A 17,541-nucleotide genomic window follows, 5' to 3' on the forward strand; every position below is an offset into this window, starting at 1 on the left:
GGCCAGTATGCTCAGTTTTACGTAAGATCCCTTCAGTGTCTCAGGTGGCAGGCCAATTTCATGATAATCATGATGTACTCGTTTTCTTCGTCACAATGGGAAATTTACAGGGTTCAACGACCAGCTGATGCCAATGTTATAGGGCCAGCCAATGATCTGCCAGCTATGATACCTTAAAGTGGGCACGGAGCACCAAGTACAGAGGAACCTTACCCTGGGGACCTGAAGTCCCATACTCATTTTGAAGCCTCAGCAGAGTGCGAAAGCACATGGGCTTTATAGTCTTGATGCCGAGACGTCCCCACTAACATGAGACTATCTTTGAGGGTTGACGCACGAATTATCGAGTTTGACCTACTGATCGCGGGTCACGTTTACGAAAGTTCATCACCATGAACACGTATCTTGGCAGGTTAAAAGGTCAAAGTACCTTTATGTGAAACATTGATTGATTCTTGACCGAGGAACGGGTGATATTACTCGAAAATCGACGATCCAACCTATACTACCTGGCATTTCTCTATCTCTCCTTATCATTACTGGCTAACATTTCATCACAAGCGAGGTAACAATCAAGAACCTCAAAAACAGAACCGCTTGCAAGTAAGTCCTGGACCAAGAAGTTTCTCAAAGGTACATTTCAACAACCTACCTACCTACCTACCTAGGTAGCGCTGTCATCACCTCCACAATTCCGACATCCCTGCCCTGTCTACTCCGTAGCCAGATCTCTGTCCCTTCCCGGGCATGCGCCATTTCTTGGCATTTCTGCTAAACCAACAGTTAGGTTACCTTAGTTGGCCGGGGTCAGCACCAGACCAAGGGTTCCGCACGCACGCATGTATCCAATATAATGTCAAATGCAAAAAGGTGAGCAGATCAAGCCGGCCTTCTTGTCACGTTATCAGGAGGAAAACGTTACGGCGACTTTTCATTTCTAAAGACAGATCCGTGTTGCAGCTGGGATATTCTATGACTGAGCCGTTGATTTCGGCTTGTGTGAGGTTCGGTTAAGCCTCGAACAAGCTGGAAATCAAAACCACCCCTAGAGCTTGGTCAGCCAAATCAACCATGGCACATGTCAGTCAATAGGTACCTAGATAGGTGGTAGTGGAGGTGGCAGCTTTCCAAGCCAGGTAGGTAAGTACTTACCTTAGATAAGTCGAGGACGTGATACAAACCACTACCTACTGCATCCACGCCTACCTTTTGAAAACTCCTCATGTATAGGTAGTAGTTTTGTCGTACAAAGCACCCTTTGTTTGACTCGCACATACATATATATATCAACGACATGGTCGTTAAAGACCTCTGACCGCGGCAGGTTTTCCTCTTGCTACCTGGGCAAGTTCTAGCCCAGCCATTACTAAGGTAGACAGACAGACAATACCTATTTTCGAATCGTGGGACGCTTCTAGAGAGTCGACCGACGGGGAGACGGCGGCCAGTTAAACCCTTAACCCCCCCGAGGGTACCCGCAAAGATGCACCGCACCACACCACACCACACACCACACCGCATCGACCGCTGAAGTGCATCGGCTCTGCTTTGAGCTGGTGTTATTCACTAGCGCTAACGTTGAATCTGGCGGTGCGGGCACGGATAGAAATGCGGCAACTGTTCCCCAGTGCCGCTTCAAACATGGATGCTCCAAGAATTAACAATGGATCGTACCTAGGCTAGGAAACCAAGCATCAGTAAAGGGTCTGGGTGAACCAAGCCCTGGTGCCCCTCCGCCGCCGCCTCGTCATACCAGTACCACTATGGAACACATCAGTACCGCGCGGCTGGGGACAAGAACTTTGTCTAGTGCCTCGCCTCTGTACATACATAAAATGCAATGCGATGCAGTGCAATGTAATGCAATGCAATGTAATGCCTTGCACCGCCATGCCGAAACAGTCACCACGTCCTAATCGTGTGGTTTGACCTACCTATACTCCGCACATCGTCTTGAGTTGTTATTGATTCTGTCGTATAAGGTATTATTGTACTATAAGGACCGGATCTCTGCTTGCCGGTGCGGTGCGGCACAAGGCTCATAAATCTGCCGTCATACATTTAGATGCTCACCTCGATATCCCTGATTGGCTCGCTGCTCTACGTCACAGCGTCTGTCTGGGTTCATGTGCGCTGGAAAACATGCAATTGCAGCTGATATGATATCGAATATGAGCATGCAGTATCCGTACTCCGTAATACATGAGTAGGTTGAAGCGTTTTGTTGGAGAGTAATACATGGAAGCACGTCCCCATCCATGTTGCAGGGGGTCTCCGCCGCAAAGCTTGGCTGAACATACATACATATTTTGGGAGGTCCGTGGTCCTCTTTTCTTTCTTCGGTGATAATTAAGGTAACTTAGTACCTACCTAACCAGATGAAAAGACAGATATGTAGAGGTTTAATGGGAGGTAGAGAAGGGTACCCCGTACCGGAGCGTACTTCATGTGTGCCCCTGTTGGATGACAGGCGGGGCTCGATGGTTCCCGGGCTCGAGGTACTGTGCCGTCTTGGCCCAATCCACAAGAGACCTGCTCCAGCGGGTCTTGCTGTCGTCCGGAGTGGCATCGAGGTTGAGTGAGAGTTCCCTTTCTAGTACCTGGAACTCATGACGCTACATCATGACTACTAGGTACCTACTCCGTCCGCGGAGTAGCGCTGGTGTGCCCCTCCTTTCATGATGGATTTTTCTGGTGAGGTGAGGTGAGGGCCAGGGCTCACCAGACGCCCAGAAAAACCCTTGGCTGCTGTGGCAGATGTCGGACATAGTTGAGTGACCTAGACGAGAGACGTTGAAACAGCGGATTGGGTGATCGACCAGCAGAGCTGTCGTGTTTTAGTACGGAAATATGTCCTTCTGACCACCGCCAGATGCAGCCTCCGGCCCTCCTTGCTTGAAGCAGCTGAAGCGCTTTTGTTCCTCTGCACCGGGGGCCAATGCACTGTACCTCCGAACGTGGATTATAGGGCATGATGAAACTGAGATTCAGCAAGAAATTGACTGAGGTATGGATTTGCCGATGAAGAACCTGATGTAGCCAGGAACTGGTAATATATGGGAATGCATGATCAAAGAGACCCATATGATGCCGGCGCTGCTCCGGCTAGGTTTCTTGTATGCTCGGCTTCTATGTACCTACCTACTACCTTACCTTAGGTAGGAGTCTGATGTTGATGTCTACCTCTACCTACCTACCTCAGTTATGTAAGGCAGCTTCCGAATTACTGGCACTGACGAAGATGTTTCTTGAGATGGACTTGGGTGATGGGCAAATGCAATGCTTGATAACCAGACTGGTTAATAACAGTCGCTGGTCCATGTGGCGTCCAATCCCATCTTGCCCGCTCCATTTCTCCAGGTGCGAGTCCTTGTAAGTGCTAGGCAAATTACAGAAAGACGGAGCTATAATTTTTTCGTTCTTACAGCGGTTCCATCCACGAGGTGCTAGGTAACTACTAAACAAGTACCTGGCCCTCGGAATAACCCTTCAGGTACATGCGCCTTCATAATATGCATCGCACTTTGTAAAGTACTCGGCAGTACTGTTTGTCACTCACTCACTGCATCTGGGGGGATTTCCCCCCTCTTATTAAATTAATTTGGGACAGATCGTTTGAACTCTTCACTGCTTAACAAGTTAGCCTTGTTTAATAATTCCCTTCTTACCTACCTACCTGACTGACCCTGCCTAGGCCTAGGCCGTTGAAGAGGAGGCTACCTTAGGTACTCAAAACCCTCACTCACTCACTATTTCTTCTTGCCTTCTGTCGTCTTCAAAATTCCCGCTTCCCTTTTTTCCCACCATTACTTCTTTTCACCTTTCACTGCTCTTCTCTACCCTTCATCTCCGTCTTGTCCTTGCTCCTGTCCTGCCTCATCTAGCAGTCACGACAAAGATTGCTCGCTGCTCTCATCTTTTGTCGTTGGTACAGCTGCACGGGCTTCAGAGCCCATCAACGCCTGTAGGCGTTTGTTCTATAGTGAACGCTGCCACTGGGGAGGGCTACAGTTTCTTGTGTTCAGCTTTCAGTGCACGAGGCGCTGGGCTGTTGAATTCGAAATTACCTCTCTCGTCTCGTCATCGTGACACAGGTTTCCTACAGGTTGCTCCGTACGAGCTCCAGTTCAGTACCTTACCTTACCTTACCTTACCTTTCTTCGCGACGAATAGTGGTCCCTACCTAGGTAGAAGCCGACATCCTTCCGTGACCTGCACCCGCCTTGTCTTGGCGTTCGGCATCATCATCAGCCAAGAAAGACTTCACTTGCGGCTTTGAGCACCACCTCGGAGTGTCCTCTGTTTTCCCCTTTTTTCCTGCTGTCTTCTTGCTACTCTGCTCAGCTTGATAGCTCTACCTCGGAATAAGCTCTTTGTTGGTATTGTTCGGGACCTTCAATCAATTACATCGGTCCTACCAACAACAGAGCGGAACAGAACAGAGACCCGCCACTCTTGGTACGGGCTTTTTAGCCACTATCAACACCTCCAGTCCGATACCTACGCTGCGGTACCTACATACTGTACACTTCAGTCCAATACGTTTTTGCCGCTCATCTTTTGCTTCGCCTCATTCACTCCCCGCCAAGATCGATGACCCAAAGACAACTCAGATATCCCTCACTGTCCTGTTTTTGATCACTCGTCGATCTTGTTGTGCGCTGCGCTGCGCCATTTGACCAGAAACTAAAATCTCGCGCTTCTGCGTTCGGCACTTCTGTTGTTACCTGGCTTCCTGCTGTACGCTGGCTTCGGTTGCCTGCCAACTGAACCGTTGTTTCTAGACTTGTTCGTTGCGCAACAGACCCTTACTCGAGTCGTGCTCACTGACGCCTGTTTCTGGTGTCGCACCAGGTCGTCGCATATTCTTCCGTCACTTTATTCTCTCGATTCTTCGCCTCAACTACCCTCACCAACACCCGAGACAGAGACAGAGACAGAGACAGTGACTCTTGTCTCGTATTCACTTCCAAAAATGCCCACTGCATCTGGTTCCTCAAAACCGCCCTCCGCATCGAGCTCGAAACCATCCTCGGTTAAATCTCAAGATGGCGTCAAGAAGTCCCCTGGGCTAGCACCACAGAATGGTGCAACTACTGATAATGGACATCCTCCCTTAGACACGCATCTCAAGCCAACAGCCTCAGTAAAGAACCGCCTCACCCGCATGTTCTCATCCAAGGATACATCAAGAGTTCCGACCCCCGCCCCTTCGACTGTCGATTTACCTAATCGCCCACGGGCTTCTTCCACAAACGGCACCTCTACACCCGCTGCAAAGGCTTCGTCTACCGAGAAGGGTAGCGATAAGGTTTCGTTCAAAACGACTGACAAGGCCACGATACCAGCCAAACCCGCTACGAAATCGACCAGTGGCAAGGAACCCTCTCAACGATTTGTTCTAAATCCGGAAGCACAAGGTGGCCATGAGCATCATTTAAAATCTAGTCGACGTCAGGAAAAGCTCTCGGATATGTGGAGAGCGATCATCGGCAAGAAGCAGGACGCAGCCGCTGAGCACGATCTATCGCTCGTTTCAAATTGGGTGGATACACTACAGCAAGAAAAAGAAGAAGCTGGCGATAGAAAAGGTGGGCCCAGCGCAACGACAACCCTGGTCGAGAAATACGGCAAATGCCAGGAGGTGGTCGGCCGTGGTGCTTTTGGCATTGTTCGAATCTCTCACAAGAAGATTGGTGGCAGCAATGAAAAGCTCTTTGCTGTCAAGGAGTTCCGACGCCGACCAGAAGAGACAGAGAAGAAGTATAGCAAGCGACTCACAGCCGAATTCTGCATATCGTCCTCGCTTCGACATCCCAACGTTATTCACACACTCGATTTGCTTAAGGATGCCAAGGGCGACTACTGCGAAGTCATGGAATTTTGCGCTGGAGGAGATTTGTACACACTCGTTCTCTCGAGTGGAAAGCTCGAGGTACAAGAAGCCGACTGTTTCTTCAAGCAGATGATGCGAGGCGTCGAATATCTTCATGAAATGGGAGTAGCGCACCGTGATTTGAAGCCAGAAAACTTGCTCCTGACGACCCGTGGCGCCCTCAAAATTACTGATTTTGGCAACGGAGAGTGTTTCCGAATGGCTTGGGAGACAGACGCGCATATGGTATCTGGCCTATGCGGTTCTGCTCCCTATATTGCCCCCGAGGAATACACGGATAAGGAGTTTGACGCCAGAGCTGTAGATGTGTGGGCTTGTGGTGTCATCTTTATGGCAATGAGAACAGGACGACACCTTTGGCGACTGGCCAAGAAGGACGATGATGAGTTCTACGCCCGTTATTTGGAGGGTCGCCGTGATGAGGAGGGCTACGGCCCCATCGAATCTCTTCATCGGGTAAGTTCATTCAATGTGATAAGGGCCCAAGGTACTGTGCAACCGTGCTAACTCTGTACAAGGCGCGATGCCGCAATGTTATCTACTCAGTTCTCGACCCCCACCCGACTCGACGCTTGACGGCCGCTCAGGTCCTTAAGTCGGAATGGGTACGTGAGATCAAGCTATGCAAGGCTGGTGAAGAGGGTCTATGAAGAAGATGATGGTCAATTTGGCGACCTCTGAATTCGAGCGATTCGAACTCGATGAGTAATCGACTTGAGCAGGGCGTATGGTTAACGGACCAACTACGAAAGGGACTTCTAGAAGGATGGCCAATATCGAGAGGGCGGAAATAGCGGGTTGGCGTTGATGGCTGCGTTTGGCGAAGCAAGCCACGTCAAGCCACTATGATGATTCGACGACCCATCGTTTGGACTATTTCTTTTGTTATTTTAATCGAGCAACGGTGTTGGGCGCATTGCAAACAGAAACATCGTCGTTTTTTAATCATTTTCAAGCGTATCATGTCCTGGCAGGGTGGCGGTTGCTTGCATTTATGACACAGGGCGGCAGGGCTTGCTTATAACCCAGTCATGTCAATGGAATAGGGAGGCCCAGTCTATTTACCCACCAAGACAATTTTTATATTACAGGAGGCTGCGTTTTCAAGACAGAGCGCGCCATGGTAAGGGTAAGGCAGGGCAGGGCAGGGCAGGGCAGGGCGGTGCAAGGTAAACACGAATGGATATGAATCATGGGAAGAAAGAGACCTTTGGTAGGCCAAGAGGTCCTAAGCTGAGCAGACAGGAAGTACAGTTCAGTTCCAAAGACATGTGGTTTTGGATTTATCTCTGTCCCCAGAGTTCAAGAAGAAAAGAGGCGTCGGTGGTATGTACTCCTGTCGTAGAGACCCAAGAAACATGAAGCAAAGCAGAATAGACAAGACGTTGTTCTCATGTCAGCACAAAGATGCCAAGAGCACATATCCAAGATTGTTCTTCTCTCTGGGCTCAGGCTCAATTACTGGTGTCATAGATGGTAGTCCCTATGACTTGATTGTGGTGAGAGTGGCAGGTTTCCGCCTCTCAAAGCATCCTCCGATTCCAGCACAGTCCTGATCATCGGCACAAGTAGCCGGTGACATGATTCGCCATGAACTGCCCATTCAGACATGCCTTTTCTGACTACACCTGCAAGTGGTGATAATCGTGAATCGGATAGTCTATCCGGTGTAATTCCCGGGTCGCGTTCGCGACGCTTTGCACGATACTTCACGTATTGTCAGGACCTCATATGGGGCTCCCGAGTTCGTCGCTCTTGCTCGGTCGGCTTATAAAGACTGGGCGGAGCTGGAGAGGCGGTCGGGAATGAAGATGCTGACTATCACGGGAGGTGTCGTCTTTCTCCCACACAAGGGACCGACGCCATCGAGTGACTTTGCTATTAGTCTCGATGCCAACGGCGTCCCCTGTGAGCTTCTGACGCCCAAGGAGACCAACAAAAGATGGCCTGGGTTCAATGTTCCTCAGGGAGTTGACACCGTCTTCACCCCTGCCTGATTCGGGCATTGTTCACGCCGCAAAGGCTGTCATGACGCTCCAGTTCCGGGCTCGCTTCAACGGCGCCGTTCTCATGGAGAACACACGCGTCGAGGCTGTGATGCCCCATCCCGGCGGAGGCGTGACGATTGAAACGTCTCAAGGCGTCTATCACGCTCGCAAGGTCATCATTGCTGCTGATGCATGGACGAACAAGCTCCTCAAGCCACTCGGCATTGAGCTGCCCATCACCGTCATGCGGGAGCAGGTAACCTACTTCAAGCCCTCTCGCGAGCACGAAGCACAGTTTGCAAACGACAAGTTCCCCGTTCGGATCTGGGGAGGTGAGAAGTGGTTCTATGGCTTTCCCCTCTATGGCTTACCCGCTCTCAAGGCTGGCCAAGACGCTGGAAGAAACGACATGGATTCCGAAGACCGTACATGGCAAAGAGCTCAACCGATTTCTGGATAGGCTTATTCCCAAGCAAGGCGATGAGCTGAGAACCGTCACCTGCCAATACACAATCACCCCGGATCGACAGTTTATCATCAGCGAGTTAGAGAGAAGCACAAGGGTGTTATTCTCGCTCTCGGTAATGCACATGCCTTCAAGTTTGCTCCCGCTGTCGGTCGACTTACTGCTGAGCTTGCATTGGATGGGAAGACAACTGATGACATCTCTAAGTTTGGGTTTCCCAACACAACACCCAGCAAACTGTAGTCAGTCCTTGATGCGCCGGATATAACCAAGGAGAATGAATAGAAGAACAGGGCTCCTTTGTAGAGGTTCCAAGTCTGTCTATTCAGTATACGTATTACGTACATGTTGTATATTCGGACCACTCCTGACATATAGGAACATCAGTGTTTTTTGTAACCAGATTACCTGTGTTTCGAGGAATCGGTTGTTGATGTCACAAAGGAAACTACAGAGACCTGCGAGCCAAGTATTGCCTTAACAGTTATGTCAATCCTGATTGAAACATCATCCTATTTCCAAACCCGTCCCGTACACCACGCGAGGTCTACAAAAACCGTCGCCAATAATAGATTCAGGCAAATCCGGGCCAATTCCTGGCCAAAAACGACATAAGTATGCAAGAAGAAGAAGAAAAACATAAACCAAACCCCCTTCATCTTGCTCATATCCGGGATCTGGCAGCCCACCAGACCAAGCCGTTTCCAACAACCAAATAGAAGACGAGAATAAATAAATAAAATAGAGAGCCACAGCCGGATATCTGCCTTATCCCCGTCCCGATGTTGCGATTACTGAACAAAAAAAAAAAAAAAAAAAAAAAAAAAAAAAAAAAACGTAGAGCCCATGATCAACAACCACTACAGCCAAGTCAATCGACAAGTGGATGGTGCTTCAAATCGAGGAGTAGATTATTGGTGTAAGATTGTTGCCTCTGAACATTCGGAATATTGACGCACAGTATTCATAGCGTCGTCAAGATGAAAAACATTATGTCCACCCAGTGAACCTCCAGTTCCGCTAACCGCCGTATCATCCAACCTTTTAAAGCCGATCTGGACGCATGCCACACACAGTAAGATGGTTGAAGTGATGAACAGAAATAACGCCTGGATTATTAGGCTAAGAATACGGCCAAAGCGAGCTAGCCGTTGTAGTAAAGATTATTGTTGATTGGTGGTCTTTTGAGGTCTTACGAGTGGAATAGATCCCACGCGCGTTCGCATAATCGGATAAACTCTTCCTTCTTGGCTCGCTGAGTTTCCGGGCTATCTCGTCCAGCACCAAAAGGCCCACGACGAGTGGGAGCAGGTCCATGGCCCAGTGGTGGACTGCCGTCCTCATATTCAGCCCTCGTCCTTCGCCTGCTGGTGCTAGCGCTTCGTGAAGCATCCACAGGTCGACTGCCGGGAGCTGGGGAAGGGGGTGTCGGGGGCTGGTGTCCACCATAGTGAACAAGCTTAGGCAGGAGTTCCGGCCGTCCACCAGCAAGCTCCTGCTGCGCTTCCTCAGCGGATCTGTACTCACGACCTCGTCCAGGTGTAGGGGCCTGGGGAGGTGGAGGGTGGCCAGGGGACGTCATCGGTCCACGAGAGCTGGGGCCACTGGGGTAGAGAGACTGAGGCTGAGGAGCATTGTCGGGATGCGCTGACAGGCCTTGGCCAAAAACATCGCTGATAGGCGGTAATCGGTTGGCCGTTTGGGTAGCAGGAATGTGGTGGATATGAGAAGTACTCGAAAGGTTGGATGGCTGGTTGGTGATGTGACGGGTCATGGGAGCAGGGTGTTGACGTCCTGTAAAGCTGTGGCCCAGAGGCGCAGACTGGATAACTCTCTCGTTGGCAAATTGCTCATGAGAGGGCGCAACGATGGAGAGGCCAGGGGCCTTATTTCTTCTCGACATGCCGGGCGTCTTGGCGGCGAACTGTGACAGAGGATCTTTGTCGGGACCGTCCCCCTTAGCAGACTGCTGGTGAAGTCTAGCTTCGATGATGTGTCGTTGTTGCTCTCGGACTGACATGCTTCGCTGCAGCTGCTCCTTCATAACAGGGTCTTGGGTGACAAAGCCAGGAGACAGGCAGGCGATACCGACTTCTTGGATAGCAAGGCCGTCACGAGCTGTCATGGGTCGCGCCGAAGTTGGCTGGTTAGATTTGGGCGTATTCTTGGATAGGTCAAGTTTGCGTGGTCGAGGTCGTGTATGGGTCATGCTGGGAGAGGCAGGTTCCTTCTTGACAATAATCCTAGGGGGCGCGCCGGCTGATCGTGAACTGCAAGGGCAGGTGAGTAAGGGAGTGGCCAATTGATGGCGACGACGGAGATGGAAATGAGATGTACTTACGCGCTGGAGGGCGATGATTTGGTACCCTGGCCCGCAGCTTTAGGGCTGCTGCTGGTGGAGGATTGGGTTGTCGCATGCGATGTCGAAAGGTTGAGAGAAGACCGTTGTGCGGAGGGGGAAGTTCCAACGGTGGCAGCCGAAGTAGAGGGAGCGGGTAGTTCGGGGTTGGAGAACCTTTCGTGAGGAGCGGGAGAGGGAGCCATTGCAATTGCAGCACTCATAATGAAAAGAGTGCGAGTGCAGGGTTGTGGGAAATGGCGACAGGTGGTTCGTGTTGTAAGGAGACAGGAACGGGAACGGGACAGCTGCAAGGAGAAGCAGGAGGGAATAGGCCAGGCCAGGCCAGTCAGCGAGCCAGAGTGAGCCGAGTACCTGGGTTTTTCTGGGTCTGGGTTCGTGCGAGTTAGTTAGAGATTTCCTTTCTTGTATTGACTAGCGAGTACAGCAGAGACAAGCAAAACCGGATCGAAACGAATCGGTCGGAGACGACCGTAATTGTAAAGCGAGACAGGAATGGAAACGATCGTGAACGTGGCCGACTCGAGTCAGCACACGATTCGATTTGACTTTGTGTGAGTCTTGTCGCGGGAGTGACGGACAAGAAAGCCAGAAGAACGTCCAGAATTGATTGGAACCAGAACCACACAAAGGGAGGCCGGGCTGGGCTGGGCTGGACTGGATTTGGGCTGGGGCTGAGATGGGCTGGAAGGAATAATATTATCGATAGCTCAGCTCAGGCGACAGAGATCAGATATAGAAGCTGGTTGGTCCGTTGGTGGTGGTGGTGGTGGATGGTTCGACGACGGCTCGCTCTTCTTTTTGCCCTGCGCGCTCTGACTTGGGTCCAAGCTCAAAGCGGGCGGTTCAGCTCTGTGCGAGATGTGACAGAGCAAAGCAAGCAGTAAATGAAGCAAGATCCAATTTGCTTTCCCTTGTTCTACATGCAAAAATGGGAGGTAGAAAGAGAGAGAGATGGGGATGGGGGGTTCAGAAGGGGGAAAAGAAAGACGAGAGAAAAAAGAAAAGAAAGGAAGAAAAACCAAGATGACGAACCGAGAAGGATAGAAGAAGAGATAACCCGGTTGTTATTTCCTCTCCTCGTTGCAGTTACAGTTACAGTTGCGAGTAAATGAATAGGTAGTCGAAGGAGTAAAAGAAAAAGCCAGGGGCGTCAAAGTGGCCTCGGTCGATCGACTGGCGACTTTGTTTTATCAAATTCGGTACGGGGTGGGTTGGGATGGGTTGGGTTGGGATGTTGGCTCAAGCCCGGCAGGCCCGTGTTTCGCCTGGTTTCGCTCAACTAAGTTGGTTTTAGTTGGTTCCCAAGTTCAGTTGGTCGTTGTAGTGAGAGACGACCACCTGCACAGAATTGCTTATTCCGTCGGGTCAATTGGAGAGGTAAAGTAACGCGACCTCTTGGCGGCTGTCCTTCTGGAGGGGATGGATGTCCTTGATAACTGTGCCAGTCGAGTCTGGGACAGCGAGAGAAATCCAAATCCACCTATATCCAAATCCAAATCGACAAGAGAGGGTCTTTGTCGATATAGATAGGCTGACTGTGTGATTAGGCCTGTAAGTACTGACGGTGCGGGCAGTTCAAGCGGCTAGCCAACAACGTAAATATGCACGACCGTGGGCCAGACACAATGGATCAGCGAATGAAGAGATTCTCACAACCGACTGTAAATGTGACGAGGGAGAGGCGTTGGTGCCGGCGGTAGCAATAGTACAGGAGTGACAGCGAGCAATCACAGATAGCCGCAGTTCCGGTTGCACGTATCAATCAAAAGTCAGGTTCTCGAACGTAGATGGAGGTGGTAGAGGGATGCAATGTTGAAGAAAGATGGTGCCAAAATCTCAAATCTCTCGACAACGGCGAAGAAGGGAATAACAGCAGAGATTCACCATATCATCAATGAGGGGTCAGTTGGGAGCCTGGCGATGTTTTATTTGTTGCCATGTATTTATGAAGGGGGATACGGAGAAAAGTGACACAAAGCACGACGCCTGGTTCGTATCTTGAAGCAATGGATCCAACCCGGCGAGACGAGCCAAGGGACAGGGATGTGATCGAAAGAATAAAAAATGACTGGGGTGCGCCTGGTGTATGTACATACATACGTACATGCCTTAGCTCTGTCCAGGGGTGTGAGACTATCCAGCACCAATCCAAAACCTCAGAAAGGACGAACTACTACCAGTACCAGCCTGCCTACCTACTCATGTATCAAACGTAACAGAAAGCGGTGCAAAGGCCCCTATTCCAGAGCTTATCGGTTCGTAGAGGTCGAATCATACCGACCGACAGGACAAGAATAAGAAAATGGTAGCTATCCGAGGCCTACATACCTTCCTACCCAGATAGGACTGGAAAATTGACAGCCCGACAAACATCCTCAAGGAAACAGCACACGAGGCATGGCGAACCAGGGTCCGGGGTGGTCCTCACCTGAATCCTGCTGCTGGATGCACGCGACCCAAGCCAACGTTGGCCACTCGTTGTTGACCTCGTTGACATAAATTTTGCTCCCACCGTTGCTGGCGGTTTGATATTGATAATACTACTGGCAAACCCTTCGACGTGGTCCCAGTTGCAGATCCCTGTTCGAATTATCGGCCATGAACCTCATATGCGCACGAGTTGTGTGTAATTGTTATACTGGTCGTGATGTGCTGCTGTGATTTTCTATTCAACGAGCATGTGATGTCCTTTGCCTCCAATGTACCGGGCATGGAGTACCTAGGTATCTAGCTCCATCACGCGTCGTTCCTTATTTCCACTTGTTGATCCCAAATTCAGTTGACTGACGGCTGACTAATACTCCTTCCAGACGCTCTTTTTCTCTCTCCCTCTCTCTTTTGGGGGCTTCTATAGACCTTCGCTTGAACCCTGGTTGTTGAAGATCAAATTTGACTTGACCGCTCCTCAGCCTTGATATACCTCTTGTGTCGATCTCGGACACTGAGATAAGCACTTGGCTGTTGAGAAGCAGTACGTTGGGTTCATAACGCAGGTCTCAGATCACTGCTGAGGACAAATTCGTTGTGAGCCGTACCACCACCTGTCGTACCGTGTTTCTGGTGGCAGCTTCAGTGTCTTACTGGAACGGGGGAGTGGTGTGGATGGACCTCCAGGGATGCCTAGAATCTGAAAACCATTCCATCTCATTCCTGTAACAGCCAGTATCAGCAGCACCTTTGTCAGAAGGCTCTATTGATGCTCGCCGCTAGTGAACCCCATGGCGCTGGTACGCTAGCGGTCTCAAGGCTGCTGGTTGGTGGTTCGGGATGGGAAAGAGCCGGTCAACTGAAGAACGATGCAACTTGTTTCGTCAGCGGTCCACGAGGAAATCACTGTAGTTTTAATGTCCATGGAAGAGCAGCCAATGATAGCTTGCCCTTTGTCTGTCATCAGGAAACCAAGACCACTAAAAAGGGGTTCATTGGACGAATCTATATTGCTGATGAGAGGTTTTGACGATTCTCGTTCACCAGGAAGCGATAGGTGAGAATACCTACTTACCTTAACTACCTAGTACCATCGCAGCTACCTTGTGAAACCATCCCATCTGCTGTATGCATAGATGGATGGATGGATGAATGGATATCCACACCTTATAACCTTACAGTACCTTTGCCTTTCGGCAAGGTCAACATAACCTCACCTACCCACGGAAGTCAAAAATGCCATGCATGTACCGTAGGCAGGTGAGATCGGGGGCCTTCCTCAATGGGGCTCGAGTACATGGGTCGCCCTTGCCAGAGTTCGATTTTTCCCATGGCTAGGAGAAGGCATTCCGAGGCAGATGGAACCAACATCCTCATGTCAAAAGTCTTGGAGTGATGACTGCCTCGTGGCCACTGACATCGACCCTGGCTCTTTACTGGGAACTTCACCAAAAACACCTGGCACCTCATTAATCTTCGGTGCATCTCCCAATGAACCCACTTCCAATGATACCGTCCTGTAGTCTCCCCACCATCTCAACTCGCCCACTCTCTCTCACACACTGAAACTTGCCCCTCACTCGCCCCGGAACCCCCAAACATCCTTTGGGCCCTGACGATCCTTTGATGGATATTGTGCACCTGGATAATACAGCAAACCCCCATACCAGCTGCTATGCTAGGAACCACAGGGGCTTCTGGACAAGTTGATAGGGAAATGCCATCACTCTGAGGATGTTTGCCCGTTGATATCAACGGGACCATAGAGAGAGGTTTGGAAGTAAAGGAGTGTCCATTTGTCTTCATATGTCCTTACAATTGTTTCGGGCCCCCTCTTCTGCTCCCCCCCGCTTACCGTGCACCATGGGGCAATAGTTTCGCTTTTATAGGTAAGTCAAAATAACAAGAGGAAGTTTGCAAACGATGGGCTGATGAAAAGTACAGTAATCACCTCCAGCTGTCTCGGTGAGTAACATACTACGTATAGTCTTACTGCTTCAGCACGTTCTTTCGAAATATCATGATCTTCATTATTCACACTCCCTATTACGATTTTCCGAAATGATCTGCATACGTTCTGATATCCATCAATCATATCTGAGAAAAAAGTCATCAGTTACATACTAACAAAACTGACAATCCTTCCCCCAAGACTGAGGAACTCGAAAAGAACCCTTCGCTGTCAAAAATTCGTGACCGCAGAAGTCAATCTGGCTTGATGGATATCACAACTGGACTTAAGAGTATTTTTGAGACAAGTTGGATTTCGTAACACAACATCCAACATTTGGTCCCCTCCATATCACGTTGGTGTAAACGTTCAAGAGTCTCACTTGCATCGACAGCGCTCCATTTCCGTCTTTATGACGACAATCCTTGTACAAATTATGCCCCTGTCTTCGATCGGTTCTCTCGTCTTGATCCTGGCCAACCATTTGTGGCAGACAGACCTTTCATTTTCATCGGCTTCACAAGCACTATGTACATGCCCTTGAATAGAGAGAGAAACTCCTCACATCAGAGCTGGTCCATAATGGGACCTTGGGCTAACGAATCATGGGACTTGGATACCTTGGCTAGTTTGGTACCCTAGGTAGTAGCCTAAGAGTTCGATAGGTACAGGAAGAATAAGAAAAAAGGCCGTCGCCATTAACCTTTGCCAGAAGGGGAAAAAAGAAAGAGCGCCGCACATCTCCCGCCGCCAACGCCTCAGGTGGTTTTTGGTTGTTTTAGCCAGAAAGTAGCTAGCCACGGAGGCTTTTGACCCATCCTCGAGAATGCCTTGTAAAGAAAGGACTTACAAGTTCTCTCCCTTCGTACTTTCGCTTCTGCCTCGCCTTCAGCATCCGTTTCTCTTTCCCAGGGCTGTAAATCTGGGCAATTGCAATTGCAACTCTCATTCAGCAGCGGCTGTGTTGGGACTGTGTTGCCGTGGTTCGTTCGTCGAACCTCATCTCACCTGAGACGTTGTCTCAGGTTAGCAGCTCTGTGGAGGGTTTCCTCCACCTGCGCTGACACCACACACCTCGCGCTACTGCAACGCGACGCCGCACAAATGCCCAATTCGTTCTGCAGCCACCCTCTTCTGGGCGCCGTCGTTTGCACATGTTTCGAATTGCCCATGGAATGGCCTTTGATTGGTTCGTCCCTACTACCTTCAAACATGATCAGAGCTAATCCGTGTCAATACCTTATGTGGTTTAGCCCTCATCTCGACTTATCCCTCCACTATACGGGATACGTACTTGTCATCTTCTGCCACCCATGATCTATTCACCGGGCTACCTTGCTTATGTCAGGCGGCTGAAGGGCTGTATAGTTCTCTCGTGAGGTTATTTCAACAACAAGGCGGCGTCTTACCTGACATGGACCTTAGAGAATCACCAAGGGTTGCTATTTAAAGACATTGATGTTTGCGCTATTACGAGTTGCAAGCGATACTGGGGTGTCCTTTTAGCTTGTCGAAACAAATTGCCGATACTATAAGGTTTTATTTCGTATGAGTCGGAACTGTGCTCTGTATGCGGTGGATTAGTTCTATGCGAGCACGGACGATGTCAACTTGAGTTTGACTACCGATGTAACGCGGATGATGCTGTTACTCTGTTAGTTACGGTGGAAAGGCAGTGTCTGCGCCCTTGCATATATAATTGTATTGTAAGTCGCGTAATCTCATGCGCTCTCGCTCGAAAACAGTGCTCGATCGAAGGTCACTGCTTTCACCGTACCCATACCGCTCTGATATCATTGATAAACGAGCATATGCGGTAGGCAATACCAGCCCTTTATTCAGTCCGCCCAATCTAATCGGGGTGGCCTATATTTAGCAAGACTATCTTTTGTTAATCTTATGTTGCTCGCACCGCTTTGATGATGTCTGGTACATGAGGCTTGCGTGTAGCGTAGGATTGATGCATGATATGATATATAGCAGTCTACGTATTATGAACTGCGCCGGTATATAACATCTATTCACTTAGTGGGCAGCATACATACCTCCGAACTATAAACTCGCTGTCGTCGGTTGATCGTAGGCATATTGTTTGGCTGGGACGGGGCAATAGAAAATTACATATCGACGTACACTTGACCGCATGGACATAGACTTGCCGACAAGCGATAACCTGACACAGGAGCCCCGTTATATTTACTAATAATTTCGCATGAAATAAAATAACGTTATGAACAACACGTAACTGTAAATATGATGCGGATAGAGCTACCCAAGATGTAGGGTAGGCAGGTTAGAACCACATTAAACGCAACAGAAGCACCTTAACTACTTAGGTACCTAGCTACCTACATGTGCACTGCAGCCATAACAGTATTGGTGTTTGATGATGTGCTAATGGATTAGTAATGAATGGACAGGAATGGACATCATCCAATAATCACCCAACTT

General features: G+C 49.7%; 3 protein-coding genes across 3 annotated transcripts; 2 read left to right on the plus strand and 1 right to left on the minus strand.

Annotated features, from left to right (window-relative positions):
- Positions 1-4,975: 4,975 nt before the first annotated feature.
- On the plus strand, positions 4,976-6,546 carry FPRO_04688 (putative serine/threonine protein kinase; the record flags this gene model as incomplete). The annotated part of the gene is made up of 2 exons (XM_031230226.1): positions 4,976-6,352; positions 6,415-6,546. 2 exons carry the CDS (start codon positions 4,976-4,978, stop codon positions 6,544-6,546), a joined length of 1,509 nt encoding a protein of 502 aa, XP_031080384.1.
- A 1,306-nt stretch (positions 6,547-7,852) lies between these two features.
- Positions 7,853-8,593, plus strand: FPRO_04689 (uncharacterized protein; the record flags this gene model as incomplete). Its single annotated transcript, XM_031230227.1, has 2 exons — positions 7,853-8,309; positions 8,415-8,593. The coding sequence occupies 2 exons, from the start codon at positions 7,853-7,855 to the stop codon at positions 8,591-8,593; spliced, it is 636 nt and encodes a 211-aa protein (XP_031080385.1).
- A 949-nt stretch (positions 8,594-9,542) lies between these two features.
- Positions 9,543-10,912, minus strand: FPRO_04690 (uncharacterized protein; the record flags this gene model as incomplete). Its single annotated transcript, XM_031230229.1, has 2 exons — positions 9,543-10,620; positions 10,692-10,912. The coding sequence occupies 2 exons, from the start codon at positions 10,910-10,912 to the stop codon at positions 9,543-9,545; spliced, it is 1,299 nt and encodes a 432-aa protein (XP_031080386.1).
- Between the last annotated feature and the right edge of the window lie 6,629 nt (positions 10,913-17,541).

Source organism: Fusarium proliferatum, assembly GCF_900067095.1.
Source record: "Fusarium proliferatum ET1 genome assembly, contig: FPRO_scaffold004, whole genome shotgun sequence".
In the NCBI taxonomy this organism is placed as follows: domain Eukaryota; kingdom Fungi; phylum Ascomycota; class Sordariomycetes; order Hypocreales; family Nectriaceae; genus Fusarium; species Fusarium proliferatum.